This window comes from Chiroxiphia lanceolata, chromosome 14 (genome assembly GCF_009829145.1).
Source record: "Chiroxiphia lanceolata isolate bChiLan1 chromosome 14, bChiLan1.pri, whole genome shotgun sequence".
Classification (NCBI taxonomy): Eukaryota; Metazoa; Chordata; class Aves; order Passeriformes; family Pipridae; genus Chiroxiphia; species Chiroxiphia lanceolata.
Genome location: NC_045650.1, coordinates 6115701 through 6134852, shown reverse-complemented (window position 1 = coordinate 6134852; position 19152 = coordinate 6115701). Strand labels below are relative to the sequence as shown.

At 36.6% G+C, this 19152-nt stretch overlaps 1 protein-coding gene across 3 annotated transcripts in view; it reads right to left on the bottom strand.

The window, feature by feature from the left end:
* PCDH11X (protocadherin 11 X-linked) overlaps nt 1-19152 on the bottom strand; it is a 461507-nt gene that overhangs the window by 394481 nt on the left and 47874 nt on the right. For 2 of the 3 annotated variants that reach the window (XM_032701980.1, XM_032701983.1), the window contains exon 3: nt 2470-2517. The exons of the other annotated variant lie outside the window; for it this stretch is intronic. In XM_032701980.1, coding sequence (XP_032557871.1) covers nt 2470-2517 — 48 coding nt within the window. The remainder of the gene's footprint in view (nt 1-2469; nt 2518-19152) is intronic. 3 annotated transcript variants of the gene reach the window in all.

Genomic DNA, 19152 nt, shown 5'->3' with positions numbered 1-19152 from the left:
ACACCATCATTGAAAAAGGGCTTACTGCATAATTCAGGTGTTAGATGGCATAGACAAAACTAAGGCATAACAGTTTATTAGAAATATGTTTAAAAACTCACTAAAACTATTTCTGTATTCATCATTGCATACGTTATATTTACTGTGAAAATTACAATCCCAGTGAGAAAAGAAGATTTATTTCCATTTCAAAACATGTCACAGAACTGTGAGATCAATTTGAAAATAATCAATATTTTTCATGGGGTTTGTTGAACACCTCTGGAATTGTGCCCAAATGCTACATATATTGCACAAACATAGCTTTTTTAAAACACTAGTGTTGACAAATCTGCTAAAATCAATATTGGAATCTAGAACTAAATTCCCTCTTCTTTTGTCTCTTCAGACAAACAGGCATTAAGAATATCAGAATTATAATTTCTTCTCACATCTCACCCTTCAGAGGAAGAAATGATGCAAAAGCAGTTTCTAACCATCTTCCACGAGGACAGAGCTAGAATGCAAATGACTAAATCTGAATGTATGGGATGACCAGAACAAAGAAATTAAGATAAAGTTATGGACTAATTAAAATTTTCTTTTTAGGTGTCATATTTGTAATAATGAACCAGCGAGCCCAGTCTAGTTCTTTACCTATTGTGCTTGTCTTTCACCTTCACTGATGTAACTGTCATAGAATCATAGATGGTTTGGGCTGGAAGGGACCCTAAAGATCATCTCATTCCAACCCCCTGCCAGGGGCAGGAACACCCTCCACTAGACCAGGTTCAGTGCTCGGAGCTGTTGTGTTCTAAGAACAAAGCAAAAGAAAATGTTCCCAAGAGTGCAAGGTTCCTGATTTCTCATTACTTGTAAAGGATTTGTTTTCACTGTATCTTGCTACCCACTATTAAGTGAATGCATTTATAGCTTCTACACACTCCTGTGTAAGGATATACTCTATCATTGATTTGTTTTCTCAAAGCCAGAATTTGACCCTACATGAGTAGTCATTTATTTCATGGAAACAACTATTCACCCACATATCAAAAATTGCTGTGCCACTTGCACAGAATTTGTGACAACAATAAGTTGCAACTAGGGACAGTATAAAGTGAACTGGAACACATTTTGAAGCAATAAAACAAATACAGTTTTGGCTGCTTTAGCAGCAGGCATGAAAATATAAGCCCTGCAAATTGTTTCTAAATCAAGATATACATTTTGAAGCAATTAGGGTGAATTTTAGAATGGTAATTCTATGCTGACCTCCATGAAGGCAGAGCATGAGTTTCCGCCTCATATTCAATCTGGCAAGCAGTTATTTGAAATAAATTTCATAATTACTGAGAAATTATAAATTATATACTGTATGCTTTAACATAGATTCCAGGGGGAAAAAAAACTAACAGAAGTCACAGTAAAAACAACCTGTCATCTCTCTTTTACTTCTTTATTTGTGCTGAAGTTGACAGATGGGCACTGATTATTCTGTCATTAGATCCCACAACTACAACAAACACTTCATACAGACTTCCAGTACATGTGGTCCTACATCTGCATACCCATCTCTGCTTTTCTTATCAAGTATGGGAAAGGTATTTTTCATTATAGCATATTAATTTGATATAAAATAGCATGCTTTGGTTTCCCCATCAGTAGCAATAAGCTACTGGAGAAACAAAAAGGAATGCAAAGATCTCTTCCAAGTTCATTATTAACACTTGAATAATTTTCTATAGAAGAAAATATTATCCATGAGTATTTCTTCCTATTCATTACAGGTTTACATACCTTTTTAAACGATAAAAATATATTACAGAGAAGTAGACTTTCTCTTAATGCAAGCAAGCTTATTTCACGTTGTTTAAGGGATAATTTAACAAACCCATTTTCTGAGAATAGATATTTCTCACATTCTGAATATTAAAAAAAAAAAGAAACATTCAAGAAATACATTTTTAAGATTATAAATATCTAATTCTCTCCATCATGAGCAAAGAAATTGAGAGCTAAAACAAGAAACATGAAGAAAAACCTTGAGGACTAAATTCTTGATGTTGAAGTAAATGGCTCTATCATCCCTAAAACCTCAGTGAAGCTAAAATTTCCATTAGGATCAAATTTCTATTTGGACTGAACTGTACCTCAGTCACCACATTATCCCAGTGATCTTAAGGATTTGTTCACACTGGGAAGGGTACGAGTCCATAGGAGAAGCATAAGATATAATTAACTGTTATAGAGTACCTTTGACCATTAAAATGACTGGTAGAAATAATCTGCTACATCAATGACTCCAGCACTACAGAAGGATGGGAGTGAGAAATAAAAAAGCTTTAAAGAGGCTCTGGCCCTGATCACAAAATTCCGCATCAGGGCAATGAGGATCTCTGTTACCTTATTCCATTTTCATAACATCCTTTTTAGTGGCTTTACAAACACAGCCTCTCAGATAATGAAACCTTCTTGTTGAACACTCCCTACCTGATCATTTGTAATGGATCCAAATGTCCTTTTCGGAGCTGTTTTGGGCTGTCATGTAAATAAAAAAATCAGAGAGTATTTTAAAAATTGTAACATTTAGGTAGTTTCATATACACATAATCAACGACACATGGACACGTAGTGTGACTAAAAACTAGAAGAGCTTCTAGTACTACAGACAGGACTGTATGTGACAAAGTGCACCACAAGTCTACACACAGATATATCACAGTATTTCACCACAGTGTTTTGTTACATATGTGGGGTACTGACTACCTGGATGTTGTCGAGAAGAATGGGAAAAAAAGAGCAGCTTCTGGTTAATGCTGATAACAGTGACATGGTCTGCTGTGTTCAAAACACCTTATGAACTTACACTTGCAGACCAGTAAGTTGATAGAACATAGTAATTTCTCAAAGAAATAAGGAAGGGAAAGAACATTGTGCTAAATAACCACACAAAACTGACTGTGATACAAAGTACTTAAATTAAGAAAGGCTACTAGTGATTATTTCTTAAACATACAAATGATGTATTTGTATATAATAATTATCCATTTGTTAACTGACAAAGAGGAGAACAACATTGTCTTCAATCTTCATTCCAAAGAATATTCTGAACTTATAGAGAAAAACACAAGAACAAAGACAGCTCATTGTTTTGTGTCTACAGCTTCACTCTATACTTATTATCAGTACTTCTCTTCATGTGTTTGCAAATAACAAACACATCATATGATGTGTGTCTTTAGTTCAACTGAATCTGAAACCGAAGGGAAGGGCCAGACAACATGCAAATCTCAAACTTTTGCTAATGTTCTGTGAATTTCAATGAATATTGCAACAACCTAGAAGTATATATTTATTATATTGCCACAATATTCTTCAGAGAAAAAAAAGGAAGAAAAATATTAAAATATCAGCTTCTTATTAGAAAGTAAATCAGTAATGCATTAAAGTAACCACTTAATAAAAACACCTTTTGCTGAAATGTAGCTGTGTGTCCAAAGGGCCCTAAAATCTTTTCAGAAAGTCCAGATAATAATGCATGTTTGCCTACTGCTAGTTATTTCAGATGTAGCAACACTGAAAACCTTTGCAGGTCTTTCTGAAAAACTACAAGATAGGTCCCAGACACTTTTTTCTTCTCTGTTTTTGTCAAGTCATATGGAACTGCTCTGTAACTGTGCTGTTATATTAGCAAAGAAAAAAGTATAGCAGCATAATTTCAGTTCTTAATGCTGAAATCTGGCCCAGTTGTACGATGGACAACATTTTTAATAAAAGCTAAAAATTAAACTTACATTTTTCTTTCAAAGATAATACTTTGGATGTGAAATTGTGAATTCCTAAAGCCGAGTCAAAACCTTAAACACAAAATATTCTACATGACAGGCAATAGTGGATCTATGTTTCCACAAAGGGTTCACAGTAACACACTCAGATCAAAACTATTGTATTGTAGCTCTAATAAAGGTTCTTTATCTTCTATTACTTACACAGTGTGTAATTTACTGTCCATGTTGGACAGCTGCCCTGCATAAAGACTCCACAGTCGGTACTCTCATGATATCCCACATCTTACAACCCAAAGTCACTTGAAATATGTGTTACTAGCACTGCCAGTCACCTCATGAACTGAGTGGCAGAACTTCAAGGGAGAAAAAGAAAATTACAAAGGTAAGAAAAGTTTATAACGCAAACCTCAGCAGATGCAAAGTTGCTTACAGATTTGAAACATTCTCTTTGTCAAAGAAGCTACAGCCTTTTCATCTGTAGGCCAAGATTCCTATGACTTTTGGTAATTTATGGTTTTCTGTCAGTGCCATGCACTGTTTCAATTGGTTTCCTTTGAAGTAAGCAAAAGCTTATGTTGGAATAAACAGAACTTAAAGGTCCAGATCAGCTACAAAAATAGGAATGGAAGCTTCCAATTATACATAAAGGGGATTTTGTACATTTGGAATCCTAATTAGCTCTGTTCCTACGTTAAAATTAAGGACATCATATTACCAGCATTGTCTATATCATAACTTGCTTCTTTTCCACCTGCAATTCTATAAGAGCTTCTACAAATGCAAAACACTGCCAACAATCTCCTCTCCATGTACACAACCCCACACAAAACTGTACTTGTCCTGTGAAACAGGCAGCAAGCAAAACACTGGAGATGGGATCAATAGAACACAAGGATAATAATGAACCATTTCATACTGGAAAGGAACAGTAAAAAGTACAACATGGAATGAAGAAGCAGACAATCAATGCATCTAATACTGATTCTCTGAAAAAAAGAAGAAAAAAGGACTATGGAGTTTACCTACACAGGAAATTACTTCTTTATTTTACTGTAACAAAACTTAAACAGTTCTAACAATCACATTACTCCTCAAGCCTTTAAGATGATTTGACTCTTTCTGCAAAGAGTCCCTTTGAATCTTGTCGTATTCTAAACACTGTGAACTTTATTTTCTAAGATAGATAGATATAAGATAGATATTTTTTTTTCTAAGGTGGAATATTTTTGCATCCTACTGAATTTCTGACATTTATTTGTGGAATGTGTTTATTTGATCATGTTCACCTTCTCTGAGGAAAAGCAATTAGACAGTGAATACCATATTTTTAATATGTTTACTTTTTTGCTGCCCTAATTTCTCCAGTCTACACTTAAGCAAGCCTGAAAGTCCATACTTAGAAAGTGTTAATATTTTTAATCTACAAGTTTAGATTGTAGATTACAGGGAAGAGAACAGGAAGAGCTGGAAAGTGGCAACACACATACACTTCACGTTTTCAAGACAACACCAGGTTTCGTGGCTAACTCTTTTTCCATATTACAACTCTGGTCTCTGAAATGCTGTTTCAAGTTGGGTTGTTTCTTTATAATGAAATCTAATTTCTCTTTTGAAAAATGGATTGTAATTAAAAACAAACAAACAAATCCAAAACCTAAAAGAAAACAGAAACCTGAAGCTTCTCTTTTAATAAAAATTAATTTCATCTACCACTGCAAACTGGGGTAGGAGTAATGGTGTATCCATATTACTTCCAGAACTTGACATAAAATTACCAAGATAATTGTTTTCCAGAAAACTTGGCCATTCTTGAGTAGTCTTGCACAATGCACTGTAGACACACAATTATATATTTCAGAAAAATATGCAGCTGCACCCCAAAACTTTAAGGAATCTATGTTCACAACACTCTTACTACATAAAGAGAAAGAGTACACTAACTAAAGATAGGAAATTGAAGTACAGAGACATTTTATCAATTGTCCAAGGCTTGCAGCATGTCTGAAAAAGGCAATCACTTCTGAATTACCAATCACGTTTAAAGATAGACTTTAGAACGTTAAAGTTTGCAAACAAAACTTTAGAATTTTAAACTTCAAGCAAAGTTCTCTCAGTTAGAGATATTTTGACCAAAACAAGAGACATCAATAGCAGCTGGTAACAACCAGGGAGACAACCTCCCCTCTTAGTCTCCTCTATTATAGTTGTTCAGAAATGTTCACAGACATTCTATTGAACAAACACCTACATTTTCAATAAACCTGAGGGGACACAGATTCAGGTATGAAATATGTTTGAGTTTTACTCTGAATTCCCATGGTAAAGCTCCAGATACCTGACTTGCCCTTCAGTATGTTTTTGTCTTTGGAGTTACACTATAGACCCATAATGAAGAAAAAAAATATAGGATTTATGTGAGGCAACAATATATTCCACAAGTGAATATTTACATTATATCTGTGTGACAACTACATATTTGCTCAATTTCCTAGCTGAGAACAGCAACAGGCACCGAACTGAGTGTCTCTGAAAAAGAGAAATAAATGAGCACAAGCCTCTAACGCAGCATTGTGCCTTTGGAGGGAAGCACTAACAATTCTGTATTGCTGCTCACAACAGCTCCTAAATCACAACCTCATTTGGCCTCGACAGCCAAACAAGGTCTCTGAGGCTCCCAGTGGCACGTTTTGGAGCTCTCAGGCGGACACTGCCGGGGTGTTGGTGCGCTGTGAACCTGCAGTGCCCTCCCGCTCACTACCTGCTCTGTGAGCACATCAGGACTTTCAGGTGGAAGGAGATGAAAACTGACAGCCACCTGTACACAAGAAAATAGAAACAACTGAGGCATTTCTGGAAATTCCTTTACCCTGAAGCAGAGATTGTCTGGCATCCTCAGCTTCCAATAATTTCAGTGGAAACTGAGGGTGATAGGTACAAATGGATTTGGCTTGTGATGAATGGAAAAACAAAAAATAGGAGACTGGAAACCTTTGCCCTTTGTTAAAAAGCAGTATAAATATTTGCAAATCAACATTCATTAATGTATAGTTACTCTCTCATTCCCTCTTATACACACACATACACAAAAATTCAGCTGAGCTGCGTGACATCTTTAAATCCATGGCATCCTAAACAAGAAAAATCCATACCCTAACCTCTGATGCTGTAGCTTTTTCAGGAGGTTATTTAACAAGATTGTCTTATTTGATCTAAGGCCCTTCAAAAGCTAAAGTTCAGCTGTGGGCTAAGGCACTGTATCTTCCCTTTATGTTTACACTTTCGGGAAAAAATGTTGACAAAACTTTCATAATGTGCGTGTCTCACTGTTTTATGAATGTTGACATTAAAAAATCCACAGCCTTAGTGCAGAAAATTCACTATTCATCTGGACAAAAATACAACAGCATGAGGAAAAAGAATTCTAGTAGAAAAGAGTTTACATCTTCCATACGGAGTAGATTTCCCCCAGCTTCCACAAACAGGCTTTAGGAATTCTAGGCCTGTCCCAAATACTGCTGAAGTGACCCAACCATAAGCCTCTTGCAAGGCCTCCACTCTGCAGGGCTTTGTAAAACTCAAAATAAGAAAAACGTGTGTGTGTGTGTGTGTGTGTGTGTGTGATATTTGACTTCTGTGGGATCAGTTTTGCTTTTGAAAGAAATAAAGCTATACTTTTTCAAGGAATGAAAACTTATCCTTTTTTTATTACTCTCAGAAAATAACAGTGAAACTACCATATTAAACTGCAAAAGCATGTGACGTAAGTAAGTGCAAGATGCCACTTCACTGCACATTGGAAGATAATAAATAATACTGCAATTTCAGAGTAATAAATCAGAGACAGTTGCTGAGAAGACACATGGAGAGACACTAAATACTAAAAATAGTCCCAGGGACACTGAATTCTAAAACTCATTAAATAAAACTCTTTTCACCACAGTGATCAAGGAATGTAGGGATAAACCAAAGATGTATTTTCTGGTGCTGGATTTATCAGGAAGACTACTTGACTTCTTCCTCCTCCAGTGTTACTAACTCCTATTTATCTGAATCACTAGAACTGAAGCAAGATAAAAAGGAAGAAACATTTCCTTACTGTAAGGCAATAACTCGAGTCTGAAAGTCAATTTGGAAAAGAAATCTCATGCTACCTGTGTGTATTGAAAGTTCTGGTAAATAAATTACCATGACTTGCTCCTTAATGATTTATATTCCAAGAAGAAGTTTCCCTGGGAGTTTGGAATCAAAAATCTTAAAAGTGTATTTGATATATATTTCTCTATATAGTTATACTCAAGAATACATTCCTTTCTATAAACAAAAATAAAATTCCAATTTCACCCTAATTGAATACACTTGTGCTGTTTCTAAGACTTAAAGTCAGAGATGAAATTGATATCACTGATTTGCAAGAGAAATAAATTTAAGAATATTAGAATGTCATGTTTATGGAGAAAACACCAAACACTCATGATTCCATTCCAGCTTTTCTCCTCAGTTTTTTTCACGGTTCATATTCCTGAGTAGCAATACAGTTGTGAATATACATTAAAAATTATGGCTAAGGATTTTCTGTCTAAGAGGAAAAAAAATAAAAAACCTCCTATAAAACCATAGAACACCATAAGACAATATTTAAGGATTAAGAACACCAGCTTCAGAAGGTAAATATATTATCCATCTCCTGTTGCAAAGATCTAGATTAGTCTCACCAGGTAACATGTATCCTTCAATAAATTGTAAACTGAGACAAGCTCTCCCACAACTCACGGGAAAAAATGCAGAGAGTGGTTAATCTTGGTAGTAAAGTGAGTGATGGGGTGGATCTCCACAGGAAGGCTAAAGCCAGGTTAAATAAAACAGCTCAAGAGTTATTTAGCAATGTGACTGACCTCACACTAACTGTGCTAACCCAGAAAAAGCAAATTAAGCAAAGATGGTTGAAGTAATTTCTGCCCAGTAACGACTCGTACAATCCAAGTGAAAGTAAAAAGCAAGCTTTCCCGTGTCTGGATACACATAAAGTACTTTCCTGAGGTTAATTCAATCACTGTCCTAAAACAGATGTTTCCAAATAACAGGACACACATTGTTTGTGGTACAACAAAACTTAGTAATATGCACACACAGAGATTGGACCTGCGGCCTCTTCCTCAGTGCAAAATATCAACAGCTTTTGGGCAACTAACATGATTTCAGCCACAAAGGTGTCAGTGTGGCAAACAAGAACTGAAAAGTTTCCCCAGACTCCTCACAACTGCTCCTGTATGATAATAACCCCAGGTTAAACAACCATCACAATGCCCAGAGAATTAATCTTACTTTCAGACACTTGCTAGCAAAGACAGCATCTCTCAGCCACACGCAGGTTAGAACTAGGAAAGTGGTTGGAAGAAAGCACCCTCTGGGGATGATAACATGCTCTGAATAATTCAATGTGAAGTTTAGCCTTCATACTCTAAAAATGTGATGTAAACAGCTGAATCTACCAAACCAAAACCAGTAAAATAAACGAACACAAAAATCCGGCAAAAACATGTTAGCTTATGTCCATCATCTGGGAAACTGCCCATCAGCATGGAAAACAAAGCACACCTCAAACAATTTAACTTAAACAGTCCTTCATTTGCTACTTAGACACAGAGACTCAGCCTAACTCTTGAATTGTACATTAATCAATTTCTGTTTCTTTATTTTAAAGAGTTTAGTGTTTTGTCAGGATTCTTACACGTTAAGGTATTAAGCCATGAACAAAAATTCAATTTATTATGTTTATTAAGCAGTGAATGAACAGTTGGTTCTGAATTCAAAATTTTTGTTAGGCATGTTCCTATTTTTAACACACGCCTAGGATGTTCTACCAAATACTACATCTGTCATTAGACATCAAAATCAAAGATACTGAAAGAACTCAAAGCAAGTGCTCTCCAAGGCAGGATTCAGTTGATTTGTTCACAAAAATCTTCAGGACTGCTCAGTACAACAGAAGTGTTTTCAGTTGTTATGTGGATTCACAATATAGAGCACTATCTGCAAATCCTAAGGTGACACTAAATTTGTTATGCGTTCTACCTACAGAGGCAAAACTCTAGTTCCACACTCAATTAACTTTACTGGTAACATAAGAGGAGGCCTACTGTGGATATATGTGGAAGCACCCATTGTGAAATGTAAAATTAAGTGAAATCTGTTTTGAAATCCAGCATTATGGCTTTTAACAAAACAGCAAACCTAACCTAAATTAGTGAAAGTGAGTATGACAGCTGAAGCAACAGAGCTTCCAAGAGGGCTAAGCATTATTAAAGTTTTTCCTTATTATGCTCTTAGGCACAATCTGATTAGTTCCAACAGCTGCCCAGCAGGAAAAGCCAAACCATCATTCCACAGTAATACGTGTAGTAACACATCTCTTTAGTTTTCAGTGATTCCACATCCAGGTAGCACAGAGCACTGCAGCATGAACTTTTATCTTTTGATCTACAGTGATACTGAATACTTCTAATGCAAATTCCAACCAGCACAATGTAAGCTACTACCCTAAAACCTCTTCTGATGGATAAACTTGTTCCACCCATAAGTGTATAGAGAGAAAAAAGAACAAAAAAAAAAGGAAAAAAAAGGAGGAGGAAAAGAAAATCCACTGTGCACAACTGTTAGTCAGGTCTCTGTTGGTGGCAATGAGTAACAAAATGAATTTTCTTTTTTACCTTGCTTGTGAAACTCAGTGGCCTGAAGCATATGCTACGCTGTGACAAATATGTAGCTGAACTTCAAAACAATACTAAAAATAGATTCTGAAAGGTTTCACTCTTGTTTGTGGGAACTCTCTAGTATTACCTGAATAATACAACAGTGATGAGGAGACTGGTGGTTTTACCATTTCTTCCAGTCTCCTGGGTGTTAAAGTTTGACTTCAACACACCTGACTGTGAAAGGTTTTGAGCCTCGGAGAGAGATTTTCAGCCAACTGGAACACTCAATTATATGATCCTACATCAAATAATTATGAAGCTGTCATTAAAACTAATCAATAATATGGAAGCACCTAAACCACCCAGGTTTTAATTCCACAAAGGTAAATTCATGTCTAAAAAAGCCTTGTTCTTCCAGTTCCTTAACACAGGAAAACTTAGGAGAAAACCATATTCCATTAGTATGTGCAAAGTTTTCTGCAACTGGGTAGCAGAACAAATTCTGCTTATATATTTGGTCTTTACTCCTCATCTTAGCTCAAGCATATACATACTTCAAATATGAACCAAATTAATTTCATTTGTAGTTAATCTGAGTATCAGAACCACCACTGCTGGGCAAGAAACCTGTGAGCCTCAAACTAGCAGAAGCCCAGGAATAGCTTGGGAAAATATGCTTGTGCTGTTCCTACAATCTGTCCTAAGTATCTGATATCAAATGTTAGAGACAGGATACAAGATCAGACGAAACTAATTTTCATCCAGCAAGGCCATTCTCAGGTCAAGTGAGTATCACTCACATCACAAAGCTGCCAGGAAACTGAGGCAGGGAAAGCAGAAGTGACTCATTCACAGCTACTCTGCAGGCCAAGAACAAAAAAACAGGTCAGTGACCCTCAAAGATCACATCACCAGAAAGCAACACAAAAGCACAGATGATACTGGTTTAGAAACCACTACAAAATGAGACTGGGATTTCAAGACAACTGACACTACTATTTTTCATACAGCACTGCCCTAAATAGCAAAAAACCTATATTCAGATTGCTCATTTATTCTCTCCAAAGTTTAGTAGGAAGAATTACGATGAATTTGATCTTTTTTAGAAGTCATAAACGTTGCAAATAATCATCCTGACATCCACATAACACAATACTGAGAAAGACCACTGGGGTGGTTTGTGTCCTTTCTATTTCTTGCAGAAATAGACATTGCATATTAGATTCTTTGAACAATTTTTTTTTTTTTTAACAATGCTTATTTTTCTCTTCATTATAGTTGAAGTGCACATGCTTTTGCCTCTTAGGACCCCACCCACACAAGTAACCTTGAAAGCAAAAACCAGCACAGAAATAAAATAAGTTCTATTGCTGTCCATGCTGTTTGGTACTCAGCAAGGCTGGCAGAGATAATCAGAGAATCACAAAATATCCTGAGTTGGAAGGGACCTACAAGGATTATTCAAGTCCAACTCCTGGCCCTTCACAGGATACCCCAAAAATCCCACCCTGTCCCTGAGAGCATTGTCCAAATGCTCCTTGAATTCTCTCAGCCTCGGAGCTGTGGCCACTGCCCTGGGGAGCCTGTTCAGTGCTCCACCACCCTCTGAGGGAGGAACCTTTTCCTGAAATCCAACCCAAACCTCCCCTGATTCAATTCCAACCTTTCCCTTGGGTCCTGTCACTGGTCACCACAGAGCAGAGATCAGTGCCTGCCCCTCCACTGCCCTCGTGAAGAAGTTGCAGACTTTGGAAACAGAGACAAGGAAAGATTGAAAAGACAAAAGTGCAGCTAAGATGATATGTGAATGTATATAACAAAGGGATGAAGTCTTAATAAAATACATTTCAAAATCTGAATAATAAAAAGCCAAAAATATTCAGAAGCATATATTAAAACACACACTAAGAACTTTTTCTCCTGAATGACAATTTTTGGGGAGTGAGAGATAACTACTGGGCCACTTCAGAATTTAAATGAAAAAAACCCAAAACTTTCAATTAGTGTAAAATCTGACACAGAACTAAGTAATCTGGAAACTTCAAGGAACTTGCTCAAGTTCTGATATTGGACAATCATAGCAAGTATCTTGGATAATCATTTTGGATGAATAGTTCATTTAGGTAAAAGAACAAAAGGTGTGCAAGGCTGATGGAAAGCAGGAAAATTCAATCAATCCTTCAGGGTCTGTTTGTAAGACTGACTTTCAAATTATGGTATTCACAATATTTGTTGGCTTTCCAAAGAAAGGTCTATTCACAAAAAAAATTATATGTAAGTGACAGAATACTATTTTTTATATTAGATGGGAAGTAGGTTGAGGAAAAAAACAAAAACTACTCTTTTGTTTATACCTTTTGAACTACTGCAGCTTTTTTTGAAAAATCCCTAATGGAAATGAGGATGCAAATTATATGGCTGGGTTAAAATGAAGAGGAAAATGCAGTCTCCAAGTAAAAAAGTCACATAATATCCCATTCTGAAAAGCACAGAGGAATATCCTGACTCAAAAGAAAAAGAGAAGAGAAAAAGAGAAACAGAAAATGTCAATTTGCTTGAAAAAGCAGAGAATAAACTACAATTATTCGACTTTGGAACATCAGCAATAACCAAAGCAAGAATACACATCACATTAATAGAGCCAGCAATTACAGCACAATAAGAGAAAAATGTATTTCAATACTGACAGCTGATGACTCAGAATTCATTCGTTTTCCCAGTGTTTCTTTTTGTTTCTTCAGAATTGTCTAAAATGCTCTTTGCTATGTGTCCCAGCTTCAAAAGCTCTATGGGACTTAAGTGTTCAGACCAATTATGTTTCTGGGTTAGAGAATATAAATTACTTTGCAACAAACCTTTCTTTCAGGAATAAAAATAACCGTACTAATGCAGTCAAGTGCCACAATCCATAGTTGACACTCAATTTAAATATATTCTTTGATAGCTAAAAGAATAAAATTTTAGATTTACCTATTTCTCTTCCTTGTACTTCCTCTTGAAAGGAAGAAAAATATTATATACAAAGTATTTGGGGGGGAACTAGCTAAGAATATTTAAATCTTTATCACTAAAATCCAAAAGTAGAAAGCCAAAAGCAAAATTAAAATCGAGAACACATTATTAGCATAAAGGCTACTTTAGCTGATTTTGAACATGACATTTCATATTTTTCTAGAAATTTGCCTCAGAGGTGCATTACATTGCCATTGCAAACATAAAAATTCACCATTCACATGAGGCTACTCCAGTGCAGCTGCTTAAGAATACAACACACCTTTTGTAGCTTGGCTTGACGCTGCATATTTGCAGTTCCAATATCATGCATAGATGCAAAACAAAGCATAATTTCATTTAGATGGAGGGTATTTTAGTGCTTTTATTGTGATTTTCAGTTCAGAGCATTATAGATTGTGTAATTGGCCATTTCTTTCCTTATAAATGAAACAATTGTTTTCTCAGTGTGTTTTGGGAAAATGCTCATTTCTCTGTGTAGTCTATACTTGGTTTCCAGAGGACTGTGCAAACAAATCCTTAGTCTTTTGTGCTCTGAGAGCATCACCACATCTGTGGTAACTGGCAATCTGATCCATCCGGACGTCAGCAAAAGATAATGTTCATCTAAGATAGATGAAGTTCTCCATTTGACAGGTTTGTGCCTTCCAGCTTGAGTCTATCATCCCTTCCCCTCAGAAACATGCTAAGTTATATAGTATTGTTTCATGACAGCTAGTGTGAAAATCAGAGCCTCGAATGCAGCAAGATACACCAACTTGTCCCTCACCCTAACTCACTGAACTCGCCGTGCCTGGAAGCAAGACTTTCTCCTCCAGTCCTCATTCAATCCCCAAAGGGATGTCAGGATAACGGAACCTGACAGTTTTACAGCAATAATGCCATAAACCACCCTAAAGGAGCCTTGTATCAACCAACAAGAGGCAATTACCTTGACTCTTGACTCGCTACCACCAGTCAGAGCAGAGTTTTATCTCCTCAGAGACACTCAGAGCTGTAAGAATGCAAATCAGCTGTTTTTCCCCTTTAAAGTTCAGACCCACTGACTTTTTCAAAATATGTTCACAGATGACCACTTGTCTGTCCATATTTCTCTAGACAAATTACTACTACAGTATTTTTATTCCATTACAAGACTTTCTCATAAGAATCATATATTTCATACAGTAAGAAAAATGGGTTAATGGGGGGGAGGATCTGTAAGAGGGTGCATGTTTAACTACAGCATAAAATAAATGTAAAAAATTCAGCCACATTTACTAGACAGGTTTGCTAATAAAAAAGAAATTAGAAAGTGCAAGAATACTCTGCTATTAGTGGGTTACAATAAATTTACGAAGAATTTTTGATAGCAGGAGAAAAACTAACTGGAACTGCTTAATCATATTTGTGTCTAACTGCAACATTCAGTAAGGCCTGACAATATTAATAAATATCTGTTTACATGTAGGAAAAAAGCTCTATCTTGGCAGTTTTTTCACAGAATGCAGATGTTGATAACAACCACCCCAGGCTTTCTGTGACCTACTTAAAGGGCCAATATACCACTTCACTGTCCTCTCATGCCGCTGAAGCCTACCCAGAAGAATTATCCACATTAATTTAATCCACATTAATTCCAGTGTGACTAGCTGTGAGATACTCCCTCATTCAAACATAGTTGGAGAGTAAAAGTGAGGGTTGATGCTTCAGCTCCCACTGAAAGGAATGAAAGGATAAAAAAGGACAGAAATAAGAGGTTCAAGCAGCTCATGTTTGGGACAGTGGAGCTGATCTGGTGAACACCGTGTTACAAAAATCTAAGCCTGCGTCACTGTGCACTGAGTTTGCAGGGAACTTAACCATTCTATCTTCCTTTTTCTCTATGTACTGAACTTCTAGGTAATCCTGATGCAACGTTTAAACACAAGGAGACCACAGAAAAGTTCTGTTTGCCCTCCTCCACTGTTACAGTTTTGACTTTCAAATCTGTGTCACTGCTGACAATATAATTATAGACCCAGACTTCATTAATTGGGCTTTCTGATTCTCATTTAACTACAAATCTATTCTGTAAATTTAACTACCTCTCTAGATTACTTTTTACATAAAACACATCTTCTATTCTTGATCTTGATAGTGATATGAGCTACTTGATCCGGAACTACTGTGAGACTCAGAAGTAACCCAGTTGCAAAAGCTGGCTTGAAATATGATGATTTGTGATCTCCATCTTTCATGGGCCATGGAATTGATAAACTGAATCAGAAAGAAGAGGAAACTTCTACTGAAAGACATCACAAAGATGATTTACAGCAGCAAGATGTAACTCTCCTCATCAGAGGCAAGACTGACGTATTGCGAGACTGAGTGAGAATCTATTTTGTCAGATTACAGAGGTATGAACTGACAACTACAAAAAGATTATTATATTATTCTAGAAGGAATGCACCAGCTGCTTCTGACAGGTAAATACAGCAGAACAACTGTGATAGGTCAAAGAAATGGAACTATAACAGTAACACCAATCTAATTTCCTCCCTAAACTGTTACAGATTAAAGCAACAACCTATTAGCACACAGGATTAGCTCACAGAAGAAAATGCTCTGTTCCTGTTGCAACTATGCAACTTCTAATGTATATGACATTCTGCTTGACAAGAAATACTAAGTAATCAATATTAAAATATTATTCAAAACATGCACTTATATGAATCCTCTTGGAAGGACACGTGACTCTCCATTGCAATACTCCAAGCTGCAATTTGACTCTGAACCAGCTCCCCTTTTTAACATCCAATAGAACAAAGAAATGCTTCACACTGAAATCTTCATACTCAAAGTAGAAGCCTGTGATGCCTTTACATTCTAAGTATATTAATCAGGTTATACTAAATATTAGTTTGCCTTGAACTCAAATATAAGTGTACTGAAGTAGTGTAATCAACAACAGCATGTAGGTATTTATAACACTGTGGTTGCATTGCCAGGGACAACGTACAGGTTATGTCAGTCTGGAAATGATGGGAATGCCTTGAAGTGGTGAACAGAGCCCTGTAGGCTTAGTTGCCTCATGGGTTAAACCAGAACATTAGTATATTTAGATTAATCCTGAATCAGAAATCACTGTTTATTAAAGCTTCAGTTTAAAATTTGCTCTTGCATCCTACTGTTTTAACATACTACTTCTGTTTATGAATGCCCAACTCTTTTTCCCTGTAATTTCCCATTTATACTTAGGTAGTTACCTCAACTGAAACAAAAATCAGTGGGTTTCCATCTGGCCATTTTTTTCTCTGAACTACTTCACTGTCTTAACTGCCCCTTCTACCAACTCCCACCATCACTGTTGTGCCATCTTACTGCCCAATCCAGTTGTTTCTCATTTTAAATGCCTTTTCTTTTATTGTTAAATATGATCTAAGTTCTCCCTCCTACCCTTGTTCACAGAAAACACTGTTTACCGTGTGAAACCTTCATGTCGTCCTCTCCATGGTCACCTTTGGGCACCTCAGCAGAGAAACATAATCTTTTATAATTCTTTGCACAACAACTTCTTTGGATAACAGCAAGATGCCTTGCATGACTGTGTCCTCTTTCCTACTAACAGCAAAACTGTTGCCTTTTTAGAGTTCATCCATTTCAGACACCTGGGAAGTTTTGAAGCTTCATGCCACAAATCAGTTACATACAAAGAAGTTATTCTCCGTTGAGGTATGTTTCGATAAAATGCAGGTAGACAAAAAATACTCCAGTGCTAATTTGTGTGGTAATCAAAGCACTCTCTTGTTTTAAATAAGTCAAATCCTGCATTACAGAGCTTTCACATAGCACTGAACCCAGAATAAAAATATATATATTTTTACAAAATTTTGTTTTCTACTCTTTCTAAAGGATTTTTAGAAAGAGGCAAGATATTAAAATAACATGAAAGTCTTTCATACAATTAAAAGACTTTACAATTTTTGTATGTACTTTGCAAAAGAAACTGAATACAACAATTACATGTTTTTCCCCACGCTTTGAAAGGGCCAGTAAGGTAAGTGTAACAAAGTGAGGAAATGTTGTAACACATGATGGTTACCTTCCCAAGGAGCTACAGAGTTACTGAAAATGTGTTAAAAACCTAAAAACAATTCATCTGAGTTTGTAGTGAGAGGTTTATTCTTTTTTTAGACATTGTAATAGGAAAAATCTCTATCTTCTGGTAAAATAGATCTGGGCTTGACACAGGCAACAAGCAAATTTTAGCTGAATTTCTTTCAAAATTGAAGTATAAATGGAAAACTTTCTCTGCACAACTTGACAATTTTCTATTACTTTCTCTCCAAAATACAGAGCAACACATTTCACTCTGATGCTGCACGCACACTTAAGCATCAGCTTTTCTGCTTCTGTGAAGGGATTTTCCTATCTTATCATCTCCTGCTCCTCTGCCATCCTCCAAGTAAGCTGCCCTGCCCATCAGTTTCATATTGAGTGCTTCCCAAAATTCCCCACGACTGTCATGTCAGCCCTGCCAGACTCATCCTGCTCAGAAGGCACAACAGTTTCTGTTCTGCAGCTTCCCCAGGTTTCTCTATGCTGGTTATAGAAGGAAGGAAAAGGTCAACACATCTCCGAAGCCAGAAGACATCAGTATCTTCAGAGTGTACATCAAAAACCAGAGGGGGATAATGCACATAAAGAGTATTTGGGGAGGAAAGGCAAGCAGAAGCAACACCACCCTTGTGTGCCTGTCACTCTCCCTCTTCGTATTTCAGTATTACCCAGGAAAGAATTCTCAGGCACCACAATTCTTCCCTTCCTTTTTCATCTCCTTAATCTTCCCCAGGGAGGGATGGATCCGTGCATATCACAGAATCACAGAATGGTTTGGGTGGACAGGACCTTAAGGGTCATCTTGTTATAATCCCTTGCCATGTGCAGGAACACCTTCCGCTGCCCCAGGTTAAAAGGTCCTCTCCAACTCTCTTGCAGCCTCTCCAGGTACTGGAAGGCCTCAAAAAGGTCACCTTAGAGCCTTCTTTCTCCAGGCTGGACAATCCCAATTCTCTCAGTCTTTCCTCATAGGAGAGGTATTTCATCACTCTGATCATCTTCACGGTCTTCCTCTGCAATATATGCTGGATTTCCTGTCTGCTCACCAGAATCTTTAATTTCTTCTACTTTTTTATTCCTCTTATGTTCACTTTTGATATTAACATTTAAAAACTACCAATAGAAACTAGACATACTATTCCAAAGGGTGTCTGGCTGTCCTAAACACCTTCATGGCTTTACAGATATTTCCCAAGGTATGTGGAATTGCTGACTTATTTGAAGGCAGTGGATCCATAACTCAAAAAGTACCTGAACAACAGGCATGCAAGAGAAAAATGCATTTAATTCCTTTAGAAGATCTGACTACAGGGTTGTCATTTTACAAATTATTTCAGTTGTGGCATGTGCAGCACAAGATTTCAGAACAAATTAAGTAATTTGTTATTTGAAAGTTATTTGCACATTTATTAGTAAAACCCCTCTCTGGCAGAGCATCTTATCTCACACTGTATCTCTAGACAAGGCCTTTGGTAGAGCTGTAGCTTGTATTTTAGATGAGCTCCCACTTGTGTGACACAAATGTGCTACCACTCTGCTGATCTCTTGCATTCTTTTTCTGAATACACAGTCTGAAAATAAACTCAAAAACAAGTCTGTTA